Source organism: Podarcis liolepis (assembly GCF_965112155.1).
Source record: "Podarcis liolepis genome assembly, chromosome: 2".
NCBI lineage: Eukaryota > Metazoa > Chordata > Lepidosauria > Squamata > Lacertidae > Podarcis > Podarcis liolepis.
In genome coordinates, this window is record NC_139555.1 from 115,558,018 (window position 1) to 115,577,958 (window position 19,941).

The window sequence follows — 19,941 nt, forward strand, 5'->3', positions numbered from 1 at the left end:
AGTGGCCTGGTGAATGGGGATCATTTCACGCTGCAACATTTTGTTGCAGGTACTCATAATAGCAGGAGCATTAACAGAAAGCAGATTGACCATGCTGGGTGGGCAGGAAACAGAAAACTCGGGAGAGGGGTTGTGCAATAGAGTATCTTGAGAAATAGGGAATGGCTGGCTGGGGTATCTTGGGAAACGGTATAGCTGGCTGGCACCCATAACAGGAGCATACTCAGAAAGTTAACTAAATTTGGAGGCCCCTCCAAATCTGTGCCAAAGTTTTACAGTGAAAACATCGCGTTTTGCAGCGCCCCACAAACTGAGTACAGTGGTACCTTGTGTTAAGTACTTAATTCATTCCGGAGGTCTGTTCTTAACCTGAAACTGTTCTTAACCTGAAGCACCACTTTAGCTAATGGGGCCTCCTGCTGCTGCCGCCGCGCCGCCAAAGCACGATTTCTGTTCTTATCCTGAAGCAAAGTTCTTAACCTGAAGCACTATTTGTGCGTTAGTGGAGTCTATAACCTGAAGCATATGTAACCCGAGGTACCACTGTAATTGAAACACGGGGCTTTTTAAAACAAGTTTGGGGCAGGGAGGACAAGTATGTAGTCACAGAATGGTGACGATTGTGGAGGGAGGACAGAAAGCCAGTGGGGCGGGAATGAAGTGCAGTGGCCTGGTGAACGGGATCGTTCACGTTGCAATATTCTGTTGCAGGTGCCCACGATAACAGGAGGATTATCAGAAAGCAGATTGTGCGGGCTGGGACGGAAACAGGGGTGTGCAATGGTGCATCTTGAAAAAAGGGTATGGCTGGCTGCAAGCAGCGGCACCCTCCCTGCACTCCAACACTTTGCTGCCGCTCCGAGGCTGCCGCTTGCTCTCCCAGGCGCAGGCAGCCGTGCGATCCGAGGTCTCTCCGGCGCCTTCCCGTGAGTGCGTCCCACCGCCAGGCGGCTCTGCTCCGGCGCCTCGCCGAGGCTCCGCTCTTCCCTCTTCCCGTCTCCGCCGGGCGCCTCGGCGGCGGTGGGCAGAGCTTCCTGGAGCAGCCGCGGCGAGATCCGGTCAGCGGCGTCTATGGAGATGGAGAGCTGGGGCTCCCGGACACCGGGGCTGCAGCCCGCCTAGGCGAAGGGAGGCCGGCCGAGTCCCCGGGAGGAGCGCGCTCCGGAGAGGCCGCTTGCTCAAACGGGGAGCGGGCAGCGCTGGCGGGATTCTCCCGTTGCGATTCCTCCCTTCTCTTTTCCCTTCCTCCCCCCCTCCTTGCAAAAGGCGAGGTAGCCCCGCAGGTACTGGCCCCAAGCCTAGTTTAATGCGTCTGCAGCAGGAGAGAGAGCCAGCCTGCAAAAGGCGACCGTCCCGGGTATGTGGGGCTGGAGAAACGGATTTGGAGGATAGGGGGGAAGAGCAGGCGGCCGGAGGAAAAGTTTGCGCGCCTGTCATGTAGGGAAACACGGGCTCGATTCCTTTCTAAAATCATGTGAAGGGTTCTTTCCCCCTTGTGGCCTTCCAGAAAATGATAAGTTTGGTGCAGTGAAATAAGGTGGGGGGGGGGGGAAGGAAATGTAAAAGATGCTGAGTTTAGAATATTTGGAGAGGGCTGAGTATGCGGGTTGGGGCTGAAAGCAAAACCCTGTTAGTGTTCCTTTTTTAAAACAAAAAATGGTTGCAGTAGTAAAGAGAGGGTGGGAATTATAGCGTTGCAAGGGTCTTCCCCCTGCAAGGCATGAATCCCAACTAAAGGAATCCCTGGCGGGTGGCTGCCCGAGCCAAGCCACCCTTTCTTCTGACACCCCCCTTTTCTTCCTGACAGATTTTGGCAAAATGATGTGTGTGTTTGTCTTTGGAACATTTCCTCCTCCTGGGGGAAGAGAGATGGTTGCCACGGAGCCAGTACAGGTAGAGAATGGAATTGCGGTGTGTGTGTGGTGGGACACAATAGCACTTTTGTAGTTTAAAAATATAAAAAAGTTAAAAAAGAAAGGTCCAACACACCTTTTATTTTCTGTTTCTTACAGCCACCACCATTCTCCTTCGAAGAAGTGGCCGTGTATTTCACAGAGGAGGAATGGGCTCTCCTGGACGCAGAGCAAAGGGACCTTTACTGGGATGTCATGCAAGAGAATTATGAGAATGTGGCGTCTTTGGGTAAGGACCTGCGGGGGGGGGGGTCCAGTTGCACCAGGAAGAGGTCCTTATTGGGCTATTTTTGGGGGGAAGGCTGCTCCCTTAGTTTTTTATTGGACTTCAGCAGACCTTGGGTTTCCCCCAGCGTGTAATAACTCCTCCCCCTCTCTTAATTCTTTGTAGCCCCATTTTGGTTCTAATCCATAGCTGTCAACACTTCCCTTTTTTTAAGGGAAATTCCCTTATTCTGAATAGGATTCCTCGCAAGAAAAGGGAAAAGTTGACAGCTATGTTCTACTCTTACATTGCTCCAGCATAGTGTAAGAGAGCTCCTCCTCTGTTCTTAGCCGAGTGTCCCATTAGCTCAGCATACACTTTGCACATGGAAGGTTCCCGCTTTATTTCTGCTTGCGTCAAAGACACCTCCGTCTTGAGACCTTGCAATGTCACACCCTTGGCAAGAACTTGGGTTACATCTAATTCAGTCCTAAATCTTCAATGCTCACAGCCATGGTTCATCAGAAAGGTTCTCTTCCTGCCCCCCAACTCCCCATGCAATGCTGATTACGGTTACAATCTTGCTTTTTCAAAATGCAATGTTTCGAAATATTCATAAATGCCAGAAGAAGCGTGCTTTTGAAAAGGCACTTCCAGTGCTTGCAACACACCAGATGTGTTGGGTCTGTAATCCTGTGTCAGGCTGCAGCTTAAATGCTCCTCCATGCAGTTAAAAACAAATAACTAGTACGTTAAAGAGAAGGGTCTGAGTCTCTGATTCTCGCCAGTATTTTTGTTGTTGGTCTGGTGCAACCAAACCGCGTTTCCATCAGGCATTCGGGAACTTTTGTTTGTTTGCTTGTAAAAAAGAGTGCCTTGGCACAGCTAGCCAGAGTTGGCATTGCAACCAGCTGAGACCCTTTGCCCGGTATCCATCCCTGCTCTTCTGCTCCATGTTCTTATTAGTGTTTTCCTGCAGTAAAAACTGAGCAAAACTCGTCAAACGAAACAAAATGTGCCAGTGTTCCTAGTGGTTGCAACCTGACATCCATTTAATGGGAGCTTTTAATTTCCCCCTCCCCCTCTTTTTTTTTTTTTTTGGACGATGGAGCCGTTCCAATTCCTAAACCCGAGTTGATCTCCCGGCTGGAACGAGGGCAAGAGCCATGGATCTCCAACCCCCAGGCTGCGGAGGACAAAAAGGTCCCCATTGGCTCCTGCCAAGGTGAGAGGGTTGGGGCTTTACTACTGCAACCAGCGGCATTGCAAATGGGTGCCCTTTCCATGAGGAGGGCCTTGTCTTTGGGTGCTTCCAGCTGAAATATGACAATGCGGGCGGCAAATAGTATTTCCTTCATGGAATACCGGGAGCATAACACCTCTCTGCCTGTCTCAGTCCTGGTATTGTTACCAAAATGATGGGGTATCGGATTCAGGTAGGCAGTGATATCGGGAATAAGTATGTCAAGGTAAAGAAACTGTTTAGGGATAGGGCATGAGTGGATGAAGAATCAGGTAAAAGGCTTATGTCTTTCCCATCAAGTTCCACCCTGCCAAATCCCACACCAGAGGGAACAGATTGTTGGAAGCACGTGGGAGCATGTAGTTCTGCCCTCATTGTGCTGGAAGTACTACTGCTTTGAGTAGTAGCAGTAGCAATAGTAGCATATTACTACTACCAGTAGTATAAAATTTAGGCACCTGCCTTGAAGAGTACTGACCTCATGCTGGAACCACCACTACTAATATTACAGTGGTACCTTGGTTTTCGAACGTAATCTGTTCCGGAAGACCATTCGACTTCTGAAACGTTTGACAACCGAGGCTCAATGGACAGTCTGCAGAATCCATTGAGAAAATGGAGAAATGCGCCTCAGAAGCCGTTCAACATCTGAGGCACGTTCGAAAACAGAAGCAATTACTTCCAGGTTTTGGGTGTTCGAAAGCCGAAACATTCTGCTTCCAAGATGCTCAAAAAACGAGGTTCCACTTTAGCATTATTATTATTACTAGTAGTAATATAAAAAGTCGGCTCCTACCCTAAAAGAGTAGTTCTGCTTTCATTGTGCTGGAACTACTATGTGTATTAGTAGTATTAACAATAGTAGTATAAAATGCAGGCACCTCCGTTGAGTAGTTTTGCTTTCATTATGTTGGAACCACAGTTACTACAAATACTAGTAGTATTAGTAATGACAATAGTAATATATTGCCAGTAGTAGTGTAAAATGTATAGTTATGGCCTCTTTATGCTGGTAGTACTAATTCCAGTAGTAGCAATAGTGGTAGTACAAAGCTAGTACTTGTAGGAGGATCAAACAGGTCCCTGCCTGGGGTTGGTTACAACCTTCAAAAAAGCGGTCCCGACAGGGCCAGCCAAACACATTTTGCTGCCTGAGGTAAAAATAGCAATTTTCTCCGCAGCTACCCTTGGACAAGGTGTGTGGCTGGTTAAGCCATATATTGGCAGCTAAAGCAGAAAACCCTGCAAGTGTCCCCCTCCTTCTGCTTTACAATATTACAATATTAACTTTGTCAGGAAAACCCAAAATCAGCTGCCTAGGGTGACTGCTTCACTCTCCCTAATGGTTGGGCCGGTTCTGGGAGTTTGGGGAATAGAAGTGTATGTGCATGCCTTGGGTTGTTGTTTTTTTATGGCCCCACTTCCCGAAACAGCAGGCTTGTTGGTAGTTTCGCCTTACAGTTTCCTAAGGGGGGGGGGAGCCACCTTCACAAAAAGGGGTGGAAAAACACAACTGGGCCTCTGAGGCTTCCAGTTGATGCCACCCAAAGCGTGCCTAGAATGGTTATTTCAGGGTGCCCAGAGCAACTTGGGGGAAACTCTACAAAAGGCTTCTCTCTGAATACCAGTGTGATTTATAATGGATGCAATTGGAAAAGCGGTTCTGGCATCAATTTTCATGCAAATGACAATAGGGCAGTAGGTGAAAAGCAGACCCCATTGAAATGCATGAGCTGCCCCAGCAGACTCCTCAGTTGGGGATTATGCAAATCGGGAAGAGGTGGAGTTGCACTGATTTGCATGCCAGGCACAATTCCTCCATGTTTCCTTAAGAAGGACTGAGGGTAGGTTTTATGCATTGCCTGAGATTTAGAATTTTGCATACATATATTAATGCATAGAGGCAGTGTGGTGTAGGGGATAGAGCAGGATTTCTCAAACTTCTGCTAGCAATGGGACATTACACACACACACAACTGGAGGCACGTTTCATTCTGGCAACTGAAAAGCGGTATTTCTACAGCTTGAAAGAAAAAACATCAGAGCAAGGACTCATTCAGAGATACAACACCTTCCTCTGTCCTAGGAATGACAGCATGTTCCCTCACACACATTCTCTTTCCATGTGCATCCTGAACATAGAGATGCAAAAGAATTCCATTTACACTAATTAGGAGACCCTTCCAGAAATCATTGCTCATTCAGAGATGCAACAGCCAACCTCCTTTTAAGGTGCTGTGTCTCTGCATTGGCACAGCAAAATGCTCTCTTCATCCCTGATGCTGAGAAATCAAGTTGCACGCTTAAAGAGGCCAGTTAAAAAGGAAGCAAGTGCCGAGAAAGGACTCATTTAGAGACGCAACAGGTCACCCCTTTGAGAGTGGGTAAGCGTGCTGTCTTTGTATATCAGGAGTGCTTGAAATGTCTGATGAATGAATATAGCAGAACTGCTCACAGCACTGAGGGTAGTTAGGAAGTGGGCAAGTCCAGAGAGGGATAGCTCAGTTGGTAGAGCACGAGACTCTTAATCTCAGGGTTGTGGGTTCGAGCCCCACATTAATAATAATAATAATAATAATAATAATAATAATAATAATAATAATTTATTATTTATACCCCGCCCATCTGGCTGGGTCTCCCCAGCCACCCTGGACAGCTTCCAACAAAGTATTAAAATACAGTGGTCTGTTAAACATTAAAAGCTTCCCAATACAGAGTTGCCTTCAGATGTCTTCTAAAAGTCTGGTAGTTGTTTTTCTCTTTGACATCTGCTGGGAGGGCGTTCCACGGGGCAGGTGCCACTACCGAGAAGGCCCTCTGCCTGGTTCCCTGTAACTTGGCTTCTTGCAGTGAAGGAACTGCCAGAAGGCCCTCGACGCTGGACCTCAGTGTCTGGGCAGAACGATGGGCGTAGAGACGCTCCTTCAGGTGCATTGGGCGAAAGATTCCTGCAATGCAGTGGCTGGGATGAGATGATTCTTGTGGTCCCTTCTATGATCCTGTCAGTCAGACAGAGACTCACTTTTCCAGCCTTAGCCTTGCATTCTCCCTTCAGACCACTTTCCTCTCTCCCTCTCAGGGAACGACGTTTATTTTAATTCTCCCTCCATCCCGGCGAGGGAGGTGATCGTGCGGGAGATCAAAGAAGAGGTTCCCGAACGAGAAATCTTGGACCGAGCGGAGCCCCAATGGACTTTGTTGGGCTCTCCTCCGGGGCTCGACCCCCTGAACTCGGAGAGCCGCTGTGGGCTGCAGAGGCCGTGGGAGATGCCTCCGGGGACAGTGTGGCGGGAGCCGTCGCGGCACCTGCGGGCGGCGAGTTCGAAGCGCAGCATGTTCCACGTGGGGCGCAAGAAGCTGATGTGCCCCGAATGCGACCGGTGGTTCCACTGCAAGTCCGAGTTCCTGCTGCACTGGAGGACCCACACGGGCGAGAAGCCCTATGAATGCCTGGCGTGCGGCAAGCGCTTTATCCAGAGCTCCCACCTCAGTGCCCACCGGCGCATCCACACGGGGGAGAAGCCCTACGAGTGCCCCAAGTGCGGGCGCAGCTTCAACCGCCGCTCCACCCTCACTGAGCACCTGCGCATCCACACCGGGGAGAAGCCTTACAAGTGCCTGCAGTGCGGCGAGAGCTTCCGATGGAGGCCGTACCTCACCAAGCACCAGAGGGTTCACGTGGGCGGCTCCGTCTACAAAGGCCTGAGTGACGGGGAAGCCATGTTTGAGAGCCCACCCCCGGAGGAGCAGCAGGGAGGCCACCCGGGTGAGCGCTGTTTTTACGCAAATATTTCAAATTAGACTATAGCGTTGTCTAGCCCCATGCGTTGACAGAACAGCGGCAGATTTGTTTCCCTTATTCGTTTTGCTGGGTTGGATTCTGCAGCTGAGATTCCTACGTTGCAGGGAGTTTGGGCTAGATCATGGGTAGGCAAACTAAGGCCCGGGGGCCGGATGTGGCTCAATCGCCTTCTCAATCCGGCCTGCGGACGGCCCAGGAATCATTGTGCTTTTACATGAGTGGTAAAGGTAAAGGCAAAGGTACCCCTGACCGTAAGGTCCAGTCGTGGCCAACTCTGGGGTTGTGGCGCTCATCTCGCTCTATAGGCCGAGGGAGCTGGCATTTGTCTGCAGACAGCTTCCAGGTCATGTGGCCAGCATGACTAAGCCGCTTCTGGTGAACCAGAGCAGCACACGGAAACGCTGTTTACCTTCCCGTTGGAGTGGTACCTATTTATCTACTTGCACTTTGACGTGCTTTCAGACTTCTAGGTGGGCAGGAGCTGGGACCGAACAACAGGAGCTCACCCCGTTGTGGGGATTCGAACCGCCGACCTTCTGATCGGCAAGCCCTAGGCTCTGTGGTTTAGACTACAGTGCCACCCGCATCCCACATGAGTAGAATGTGTGCTTTTACTTAAAATATATCTCTGGGTTATTTGTGGGGCATAGGAATCCGTTCATTTCCCCCCCAAAAATATAGTCCGGCCCCTGCACAAGGTCTGAGGGACAGTGGACCGGCCCCCTGCTGAAAAAGTTTTCTGACCCCTGGGCTAGATGATCCTTGGGGCCGCTTCTAACACTACGGTTCAGCGATTCTGTGAGTGCGAGCGATTAAACAGCCAGCAGCAGCAGAGTGCGCCCAGCAATGCGTCGTGTCATTTGCCAATTTGGGATCTTAAAAATTATAGGAGGGTGTGTTTTTTGTGCAGAAAGGCGATAGTGGAAGGTGGTAACTGATGGGCTACCAAGCGGCTATGGCAGTATGATAATACATTCTTCTAATTGATTGAAATTGCAATGAGAAAAAGGATTGACCCGAAATACATACTTCCTTTCCTGGAAGAAGGAGTGTGTGTGTGCTTGCCTAGGTAAACCTCTGACTTTGCATGTGCTGGGAGGGCACCTGTAGTACAATTCAAAGGTAAGAGTTGCAGTCAAACGCTCTGTTGTTCAGCATGCTGGAAAGTTGTTTTTTGGTTTTGGTTTTGTTTGCTCTTTCCAGCCAGGAATGTAATTCCTGAAAACATAGGCAGTCCCAGTGGCCACTTCTGCGTGCTCCCTGCCCACTCTTGAGCAGAATTGATGTATGCAAATTAAAACATTTGTGCAAATGTCATGCATTGATGGGTTCTGATAAATGTGCTGGATTAGATTCATCTTGGGCTCAAGCTCTCTTTTGAATAAGCAGAAACGGTCATGAGTTTATTCACTGAGATTGTGCTGCCCATCCAAATTGCTGAACCCTGCTGTGTTAAGAAAGGAACAATAGAGAAAGATGGTGTAGACTCTGAACTTTTTATTGCTTAGAATATTTATAAACTTCGTCTTCTCTCCAAAGGACTTTCAGACAGATTACATTCTGTGAATCAGTTCATAAGAATAGGGCATCATTCCAATGTCCTGGTTGTGGGTGCTATTCACTTTGTATCCCAAACGTCGTAAGAACACGATAAAATGACCTGCAGGCTGGAGGTTCTCCACCTCTGCTCTAGGTAGACCAATATGTAGGGTTTGCAGAAATTGGTTCTTCTAACCTGCCTGCATCCATGCTTTTTAAGACTATAAACTATAAGACTATATCTGGTGTTGCATATTTATAACACATTCAAATAGCTTTTTCTTTACTAATGTAGCTTAGTCCTAGGACAACGTGGGGGGTGGGGAGAGTCTTTTCAGGACTTTATTATTATTAGTAGTTCTAGTACTAGTACTAGTACTAGTACTAGTAGTTATTACTTCCACCACTACTATTTTATTTTATTTATATGCCACCCATATAAATCTGCCTGGGTTGCCCCAGACATAATGGGCAGCTTCCAGCAAAATATAAAAACACAATAAAAAATCAAACATCAAGAACTTCCCTATACAGGGCTGCCTACAGATGCCTCTGAAAGTCAGAGTTGTTTGTTTCCTTGACATCTGATGGGAGGGTGTTCCATAGGGTGGGCGCCACTACTGAAAAGGCCCTCTGCCTGGTTCCCTGTAATCTCACTTCTCACAGTGATGGAACCAGCAGAAAACCCTTGGAGCTGAACCTCAGTGTCCAGGCTGAACGATGGGGGTGAACCAATATGCTCCTTTAAGTATACAGGGGGGACACGGGTGGCGCTGTGGGTTAAACCACAGAGCCTAAGACTTGCCGATCAGAAACTCAGCGGTTCGAATCCCCATGACAGGCTGAGCTCCTGTTGCTCGGTCCCTGCTCCTGCTAACCTAGCAGTTCGAAAGCACATCAAAGTGCAAGTAGATAAATAGGTACTGCTCCAGCGGGAAGGTAAACGGTGTTTCCGTGTGCTGCTCTGGTTCGCCAGAAGCGGCTTAGTCATGCCGGCCACATGACCCGGAAGCTGTACGCCGGCTCCCTCGGCCAATAAAGCGAGATGAGCACCACAACCCCAGAGTCATCCGCAACTGGACTGGACAGGTCAGGGGTCCCTTTACCTTTTTAGTATACAGGGCTGAGGCCGTTTAAGGCTTTAAAGTTCAAGACAAACACTTTGAAAATATGGAAACATACGTGGGATTCTATTTCTCTGACTTGCCTTTTCCTCTGCCCTCCAGAAGATGACGCCATGGGGAGTGCAAATGTGGAGGCCTTTCCCCAGCACGCTGCCTCTGAGGAGGGGGCAGAACAGCATGGAGGGGCCGGCCTTAACTCGGAAACGGAAGGCCAGCCGCCCAAGAGGCCTATAAAGACTGAAGTGGAAGGGAACGACGTCACGGACGTCAGCCAGATCAAGATCGTTCAGGTGGAGAAGAAGCACGTTTGCCACGAGTGCGGCAAGGCCTTCCAGTACAAGTTTGAGCTGGTGAAGCACCACCGGACGCACACGGGGGAGAAGCCCTTCGAATGCCTGGCGTGCGGCAAGAGGTTCTTCCAGAGCACCCACCTCAACGCCCACCTGCGCATCCACACGGGGGAGAAGCCCTACGAGTGCCCCAAGTGCGGGCGCAGCTTCAACCGCCGCTCCACCCTCACCGAGCACCTGCGCATCCACACCGGGGAGAAGCCTTACAAGTGCCTTCAGTGCGGCGAGAGCTTCCGATGGAGGCCGTACCTCACCAAGCACCAGAGGGTCCACTTGGGGGACAACGCCTACAAGTATTTTGACGGCGGGGAGAGCCTCTACGACAGATCGGCCTTCTCCGAGCACCAGGAGGAGATCCACCCAGGTGCGGAAGCCGGTGCCGTGAAGAGGAGAGGCCTCTGTTGGATCAGGCCAAAGTCCCATCCTGGCTCTGTGCTCTCTCCTCGCACCGGCCAATCAAGTTCATCTTCTTTTATTTAAACGTTCGGGAGTGTGCCTCTTCATCAGATGTGTAACACAGCAGCAGGCAACATTCTATGGCAATAATAATGCCAACCAGAAGATTGATAGCTCAGTTGGTAGAGCATGAGACTCTTAATCTCAAGGTCGTGGGTTCAAACCCCACATTGGACAAAAGGTTCCTGTATTGCAGTGGGAGGGGGACTAGATCAGTGTTTCTCAACATATAACCCCCTGGGGCCCCCCAGGATATTCCAAGAGTAGTAGAGTAGTTTGGACTTGATGTCCCGCTTTATCACTACCCTTAGGAGTCTCAAAGTGACTAACATTCTCCTTTCTCTTCCTCCCCCACAACAAACACTCTGTGAGGTGAGTGGGGCTGAGAGACTTCAGAGAAGTGTGACTAGCCCAAGGGCACCCAGCGGCTGCATGTGGAGGAGTGGAGATGCGAACCCAGTTCCCCAGATTACGAGTCCATTGCTCTTAACCACTACACCACACTGGCTCACCAAGGGGGCCACAGGTGAAAAATGCATAAATGGGGGGGAACAGCAAGAGGCTACGGGACCACAGAGGGAAGTGAGAAGTGAAGGGGTGTGTGTGTGTGTGTGTGTGTGTGTGTGTGTGTGTGTATAGGCTGGCTATCCACTTGGCTGATCCCAAGCGGGTAAGGGGGTGCCCACCAGAGCCTGGTGCTCCTTTTTGCCATGTATGTTTTCTTGGAGTAGTCCTGGTTTTTTCCCGGAGGGAGAGGGCGATAGCTGAGGCTCCCGTTTTGACCAGTGGAGCCCATGATCCAGAACCCCCTGATCAGGTAAGTGCAGTGGTGGGGTGGCAATGGGTAGGGCTGGGCGAGCTGGAACTGCTTGTTGCTGCCACCGGTGCTGGGCCTGGTGGCAGCCTGGCCTTACTCTGCAATCCGAGGTGGCGGCCTGGGCCTGACGCTGCAGGGTGCAATCCATCCTTTCTCAACCTGTGGGTCCCCAGATGTTGCTGAACTACTACTCCCATCACCCCTAGCTAGCAAGGCCAGAGCTCAGGGATGATGGGAGTTGTCGTCCAACAATGTCTGGGGACCCACAGGTTGAGAACCGCTGGCCTAGTGGATCAGGGCCTGTCTTTGCAAGGCGTCTGCCTGTTTCTGTAAGGCACAGGGTGAAATCTACCCCAGCCAAGTGGAGTCGTCTGGTGCTGCTGACTTGCATCTAGTAAATAACTGTCTACTCAGAAGAAAGCCGCACTGCATTCAGAGGGCCTTACTACTAGGTAAGGGTGTGGGGGGCTATAGTGTTTTATCTATACAGCCAGGGTTCCTCCAGAGGAAAACAGCTTTTTGCACAAGGTCAATTAGGACCACTTGCTTTTTAAAATTCTCCCATATATACAGAACTCCCTGTGCGCCTTTTCCCCTCTGTGCCAAATAATGGGAGTTAAATAAGTGGTGTTTACTTTTTATAATACACTACATGGAAGATGGATCTCCCTCAGGAGGTGGTGGACTCTCCTTCCTCAGAGACGTTTTAAGCAGAGGTTGGACGGCCATCTGTCATGGATACTTTAGCTGAGATTCCTGCATTGCAGGGAGTTGCACTAGAAAGATGACTCTTGGCATCTCTTCCCCTCTACGATTATATGTTTCTCTGCTTCAACAATATTTCATTATGTTCCCATTATTTTATGTAATTGTATTTTGTATAAATTTAAAAAATATAAATAAAACATGTTCTATTTACAAACCATTTAAATAGCTACCTTTTTACTAGTAGGAGAGGGGCCATGGGCATAGCAAGAATTTTTGTTAGGGGGAGGTAGAACCTCATTTTTGTATTGATTTCTACTTATTAGGGGGGGGGGATAGCTGCCCCCTCCCCACCCCGGCTATGCCCAAGGGGGGGACCACAGGAAGGAACCAAGAGAAGAGGGGGGCCATGTTCAGAAAAAGGTTGAGAAACACTGACCAAGGTGACCCTCGTGTCCTTTCCAGCTCTGATTCTGTGATTCTATGCTCAACTTTTGGGTAAAAAAGGGAAATTGTCAATATTTATTTATGCATTTATTAACTGACACAAGAAAATCTTTAATAAAAACTAAGTAAAGCCTATCTTTAAATATATATGTATTTATTAACTTCTGGTGTCTAGGAGAAGCCCACAAACAGGGCCGTACATGGTTTCAGCTGTCGATAATTGTAGTGAAAAATGCTGGATGAAACCAGCAGCCCATCCTGGTTCATCATCCTGTTCTCACAGTGATGAATCGGATACTTACAGGAAGCCTGAGAGCGATTCCTAGGAACTGCCTTCAACATGGGGTATAGAACGTCCCTGTTGATAGCTTTAAAAGGACTGGGCAAATTCATGGAGAAGGAGGCTATCTCCTTCCTGTTCTCATGTAACTGCTCTCTCATTTTTTCTCCTCCCAACTAGAATATTTGGTTTCTGCGCCCGACTCCATCTCCCGCATGGCACCTCGAGGAGAGTCGTGGGTGCAAGGCCCTCAGCGCTCTGAGGGGAGGCAGAGTCACAGAAGTGGCTCCGAAGGCGAAGGGGCAGCGGAGCCATCGCAAGGGCAGTCCGAGGGGGAGGGCGAAGGCGTGGACTCTCCGAGGAGCCTCGCTGCCCCTCACGACAGGGCAGGAGCCAGCGACTCGTGTAGGTTTGCTCTCTGCTCCCTCAGATTTGCCTAGTTCCCTTTGCCTACTGTCTTTTCTGATACCCTTTTAAGTGTGTTGTGTTTTAGGGGGGATTATTGGTTGGTTTTGTTCTTATTTTTATTATGTATTTTGTGGGGGGTTTTTACATTGTATTTTATAGTGTGAACTGCCCTAAGATCTATGGATGAAGGGCAGTGTACAAATTGAATGAATGAATGAATTATTATTATTATTATTATTATTATTATTAATCGCGGTACTTCAAATGTAGGGTGTGAATGTGGCCTAAAGTAACAACTACTACTACTACTACTACTACTACTACTACTACTACTACTTTAGGCCCCATTCACACCCTGTATTTGAAGTGCCATGATACCACTTTAAACAGTCATGGCTTCCCTCAGAGAATTCTGGGAGCTGTAGTTTGTTATGGATACTGAGCCCTACAGTTCCCAGATTTCCCTGTGAAGAGAGGTGGATTGTTGGGGGGGGGGGTTTGAAACAGTTTTTATTTGGTTTTGCAAGTGTAAAGTTGTAAACAACTTTGGTTATAACAATACCAAATACATATCCGTATAAAGAGATTTATCTGAATCTCCAGACTTCCCACCACCCCCTCCCTGGGTCCTATAATCAACATTTTCAACTGTATATAATCTATATTTTGTATCTGTCCATATTATCCATAGTGTTTGTTACATTACAAGTGTTATTAGAATCCTGCTAAAGTTTTCATCTGCTTACAGTGGTCTAAGAGAGGTGGATTGTTAAACCCCTCTGGGAATTGTAGCTCGGTGAGGGGTGAATAGTGGGGTGGGTGTGTCTCCTAACAACTCTCAGCACCTTTAGCAAGCTACACCTCCCATAATTCTTTGGGGGAAGCCATGATGGTTTAACATGGTCTCGTGGCGAAGGTCACCTCAGACCGGAGCCTGGGGTTTAACATGAGTGAGAGCTCCCTCACATGATACCTCAGGTAGAAGAGCTGCACCCAGCTGCCTTCCAATAAAACAAGGGTGGGGCACCTAATCCATCCCGAGGGCCACATTCCCTTCTGGGCAGCCTCCTGGGGGCCGCATGCTAAAAGTAGGCCAGGCCAGAGGCAAAAGTTGGTCGAGCAACAAATGTAGATTTTGCCTCTGTACATTAGGCTAGCGCAGTACAATTTTACCTTTGCACACCCCTCAGGCAAGCAAAGAGGCATTATGAGGGTTCAGGGATACAATCCAGCCAGGCAAAAAATACTCTGTGTGTGTAGGGGGGGGTGAGTGAGGGGTGTAGCCTGGAGAGAGGGGTGTGGCATGGGCCACATAGTGAGGTTTAGTGGGCCAGAGTTGGTCCCCCCTTCCCCTGCTATAAAATTACAGCAGGAGAGAGGAACCTCCAGCCCATGGGTTTAATTTGGCCCTACAGGCAGTGCTATTTTTCGGGGGTGGGGGTGGGGTGGAAAGCCAATAACTCACCCTCCTTCTCTCAGAATGGGCGAGTTCCGGCAAGTTCCGGCTGAAAAGAAGCCCTGCCCTCAGGACTTTCCATTTGACCCACCAGGCCACTCTGGCCAAGCCACACCCAACCTGCCCTATACCTGGCATGTAAAAATGTGGCTTTGCAGAAAGGGGGGGGGGGTTTGCAGGCAACCCTAGTCAGCCTCCCTGCTCCTCACAACAACCCTGTGAGGTAGTTACAGATAGGTAGCCGTGTTGGTCTGCCATAGTCAAAATAAAAAAGTTCCTTCCAGTAGCACCTTAAAGACCAACTAAGTTAGTTCTTGGTATGAGCTTTCGTGTGCATGCGTGTATCTGAAGAAGTGTGCATGCACACGAAAGCTCATACCAAGAACTAACTTAGTTGGTCTTTAAGGTGCTACTGGAAGGAACTTTTTTATTTTGCCTGTGAGGTAGGTTAGCTTAAAAGGTGGTATCTTTCCAAAGGTCGCACAGTGAACTTCGTGGCTGAATGGGGACCCAGGTCCTGACCATTGTACCTCTTGTCTGTGGGGATTGGTCTGTTCAAGACTTCTCTGCTGAATGCTACTGTTACTAATACAGTGGTACCTCAGGTTACAGACACTTCAGGTTACAGAATCCGCTAACCCAGAAATAGTATCTTGGGTTAAGAACTTTGCTTCAGGATGAGAACAGAAATCGTGCAGCGGTGGCAGCAGGAGGCCCCATTAGCTAAAGTGGTGCTTCAGGTTAAGAACAGTTCCAGGTTAAGAACAGACCTCCAGAACAAATTAAGTTCTTAACCTGAGATACTACTGTAATATTAATAACTGTCATTATTTTTGCAAGGCGATAGCATGACAACTGAACACCCAGAGGAGGAGACCCAGCAAAGAGGCCTTGAGCTAGAAGTCAACGATGTGTCGCCAGACAGATCCGAAGGAAATGTTTCCCTGAAGTCTCGAGCCGTCTCTGATAGTAGTGGCCATGGGTCTTTGGAACAGCTAACAGCAGAGTGGGATGAATCTGGTCAGTATGGAGGAGGCCTCCTGAGCAATTTGCCCTTGTCAAGTTTCTAGCCCTTAAGCTTACAAAAGAGAGAGAGAGGTTTGTAGGTCCACCGTGTTGTAGCTCCTTTGGGCATGCTGGCTGGGGAGGGATTTGGGGTACGTTTGGCCTCGAGAAGAGAAGACTGAGAGGTGAGGTGATCGCCATCTTCAGGTGTATGAAGCGGCTGTCACATTGGAGATAGAACAAGCTTTTTTCCTTGCTACTCTAGATTGGTGGAACCTAAACCAATGGATTAAAATTACAAGAAAGAAAATTCCGACTAAACAATAGGAAGAACTTTCTAATGGCCATCTTACCAAGGATCCTTTAGGGGGTTGGACTAGATGATCCTTGGGATCCCTTCCAGCTAAATGATTCTTTGATTCTAAGCAGGAATATCTCCCAACCCTCTCTGAAGGTGCTGGAGATTGAACTTGGATGCTGTACCACATTCTAGCTGGCACTGGTGGGAAATGAATTCTAATAGCATCTGTGGGGCCACAGGCGCCTCTTATCCCTTCTCTAGATCAACAGTCCAAAAGCAGATTGCAGGTTTCCAGGTTCCACAGAACTCCCATTGAGGCAGCACTGAAAGATAGTATAAGTCCAGGGAAAGATAACCTGCCCTTTCTTATCCCGTCATCTTTCTTTCTTTCTTTCTTTCTTTCTTTCTTTCTTTCTTTCTTTCTTTCTTTCTTTCTTTCTTTCTTTCTTGTTTTCTCCACAGATAGTTTAAAATAAAATCCTTCCAACCCCCGGCCTCATCCTTGAATGATGAAACTGTCGGAATGCGGAAAGAGCCTGCGTTTGTCTACTGGTGGGATCTCCAAGTAAACTGTTCTGTCCAGCAGCAAAAAGAGACACCCAGAGTTTAGTGCGTCTTGCAAACAATTTCTTTTGGAAAGACTTGAAGACACAGAAGCATTCTTAACTCCCCCCCCGCTCCCCTCCTCCAGTGTTAACCAGACACTTGCATAGCTAACATGTACGGATTGCAGGAAAGGGTGGGGTTCTTTAACTGAAATATTAACATTTGTCTTTTATTTTATTTTATTTTGTATGGGTTAATTCATGCGCATGTTTTGTGTTGTCACCCAGGAATACGCTAATGTTATGATCTGCGATCTGGGGAAGGTCATCATTATGAGGTCAGTGATTTAGATTTCACAAGTGTAAACATTTTTAAGGCTGAGATTATATGCATTTCAAAATTGCACTTGCACAAGGACACAAGCTGGTGCCAGGACACTGCGTTCCGGCATTCCTGAGAAACGGGGGCTTTTCAGGTTTCTAGCCCTTAAGCCTGTAAGGATGGAGTTTTTGAATCTGAAAATCTAGAGCACTGAATAGAGTTGCGAGCGGTTAGGAGGCAGGGTTTCGGTGTCCTGTGAAACTAACGGTGTAAGCAGAAACAATTATGCAAAAGAGGCAAATATGTATATATAAATATGCAAATGACTTCATTTGCATGCCATGTCCAGGTCAAAGAATTTAGCTACTTTTGCTGCAGAACGTTGATTTAATTAAGGGCAAAAAATATACATCCTGATTATGGGAAACCAGTCAAGGTCATAAAGTCTTGTTCCAAGTCTGTGACACATTTGTCACATCATCCTTTCCTCCTCCTTTTTTTGCAGACAAAACCCTGATTCTCACAGTCACGTTTCACGGTAAACTCATGTGTCATGTGACTTTTCTCTTTTTGAGTGTGGAATTGTCAACATTTCTTTTGTGTGGATGTGCTCCCCCATGTGGCCAGAACTGAGAATCCCTACTCGCTGGAGGACCATTGCTTTTCAATAATTTCTCTGCAGAGTGGAAATTCTCTGATGCCACCTCACGGCACATTCTAGAAGAAATGTTTGCCAACTAGAATTGATCATTATGTGGTGAATTTACCCTCTCAAAAGTGAATGAGCAGGCATGAGTATCGGGCCAGGGTACTTTGCAACAGCAGACGAAGTGTAATTATTATTATTTTTAATTGGGGGGAAAACCCTAACACTGAATAATATAACTCAGCGACAGTTATGAGGGACTAACATTTTATTGATTTTTGTGTTTTTATTTTTAGCTGTGTGTGCGCTTTAGAACTGGTTTATAAATAAGTCAGGACTGTATTCAACTAAGTCCTGCCCGGAGAAGACCCACTGAAATTAATTCATCTAAGTTAGTCATGTCTGTTGGCTTCAGTGGGTCCTGCTCAGATTAGCATTGAGGCCACCTTTAATGTGTGGCTTCCTGCATTTCTAAGCCGGCCCACAAAAAATGCTGCCTTTTCAGAGTCTGTGGTCTGGATCCTGCATTAACTTGGAATTGATGACAGACTTTTTGCAGCAGGATTGTCAGTTGGTACAGTTCTGCAGTTCTGGATCCCAGCCTTTGCACTGTAAAGAGTTACGTATATTCTTTTATTATTGTTGCTGTTAATTTCTTTTTAACGATGCCCTCTTCGTTTTGGAAGACTGACTTCCCCCCGCCTGCCCAGTTCTGACAGTGTTCAAAACAGCACAGGGAGGTGACCATTTGCTTAATTTTAATTTTAAACTGCAGGGCAATTTTCCATACAGAGTGGTGCATTTTTTAAAAAAATTAAAAAACAGTAATAGAATAGAAGGGTAAAATGCAGGATAGAATCATGAGAGGCATGGCGTTAGAAGCAGCTTGAGAGATACCTCTTTGATTCTCAGGGAGCTGCTCCATAGCAATTCATCTCTCTTCCCAGGGAACTGTGTCCGTATGAGGAGTCTCCTTAACAACTCTCAGCACCCTTAACAAACTACAGTTCCCAGTATTCTTTGTGGGGTGGAAACCATGACTGCTTAACGTGGTGTGGTGCTGTCTTAAATTTATAAATGGGGCATTATTTAATTGGTAGCCATGCAGACCACCAGCCATGGGGCTCAATAACCTCCTTGTTTGATTTCAGAAGCAGGCCACAGTAGTAGTAGTAGTAGTAGTAGTAGTAGTAGTAGTAGTAATTTTTATTATTATTTATACCCCACCCATCTGACTGGGTTGCCTCGGCCACTCTGGGCAGCTTCCAACAGAATATAAAAGCACAACTAGAGTATAGCCAAGTGATGTTATTGGTCTGGTTACCTCAGTATTGTCTATTCTGATTGGCTGCAGCGCTCCGGTGTTTCTAATTGGGGGGAATGTTCTTCAAAATTGCATTCTAATACTATTTTTAACTTTTCGACATACCAGGGAGTGAAACTGGGACCTTCTGCCTGCAAAGGAAGCTCTCTACCCCTGAGGGTACTAGCAGTCATGTGCAGCCTTGATGCACATGTGTGAATCCATTTTGTTTCCAGTGGGGACCTAAATGCACTAATCTTTCTTCTTCTTCTCTGGATTGTATACACAAAGCTGCTGCTTTTCACTTTTCAAGCTTAAAAAGATTCCTCATTACATTAAGAGGATTTTATTTTAAAAATTGGGAAAGGGGTTGGCACGTACGGAAAAAACCTTACCGGAACAACTCATCGTTTGAAAAACACAGCTGGCCTGCAAAATGTAGCAATAAGGCATGCAGCCTAGGAACACTGGCATCGTCTCGCTTTAGTCCCATCGAGATCACATTGACTTCAAGTTACCGTATTTTTCGCCCTATAAGACGCACCTAGTTTTTGGAGGAGGAAAACAAGAAAAAAAATATTTTGAATCCCAGAAGCCAGAACAGCAAGAGGGATCGCTCTTGTGGGATAGCTGCGCAGCCTGCATTCGCTCCATAAAATGCACACACATTTCCCCTTACTTTTTAGGAGGGAAAAAGTGAGTCTTACAGAGCAAAAAATATGGTAGATATTAATAACTTCAGCCCCATTGATTTCAATAGAAGTTAACTATACACATCTACTCAGAAGTATGGCCCATAGTTTTCAAAGTGTGTTTAACCACAGCACTCACCTGTTTTCAAGCTGACAGGAGCTGCATTCATTTGACAATGTGATAATCAGATTTTCTTTTTCTTTGCATAACTCCGTTTTACTTCTGCTTTAATAATAAAAATGTTTCCACTTCCCTTTCCCCCGTTACTTACTTTTAAGGAATAACATGCATAAAAACTGAGAACGGTGTCTTTGACTTCTCCTTTCTTAAGAATGAGGAGGATGAGGTGGAAGAATGGGCCGTACTGTTTTGAACCAGGGA

At 47.5% G+C, this 19,941-nt stretch overlaps 2 protein-coding genes across 2 annotated transcripts in view; both read left to right on the top strand.

The window, feature by feature from the left end:
• Positions 1-19,941, top strand: part of LOC310701289 (uncharacterized protein) — a 229,835-nt gene that overhangs the window by 23,440 nt on the left and 186,454 nt on the right. The window lies entirely within an intron of this gene.
• LOC310701308 (uncharacterized protein) lies at positions 876-19,816 on the top strand. The gene is made up of 9 exons (XM_083492024.1): positions 876-1,283; positions 1,808-1,893; positions 2,013-2,142; positions 3,230-3,343; positions 6,441-7,127; positions 9,929-10,540; positions 13,062-13,286; positions 15,586-15,765; positions 16,514-19,816. The coding sequence occupies exons 2-9, from the start codon at positions 1,819-1,821 to the stop codon at positions 16,525-16,527; spliced, it is 2,037 nt and encodes a 678-aa protein (XP_083348150.1). The 5' UTR covers positions 876-1,283; positions 1,808-1,818; the 3' UTR covers positions 16,528-19,816.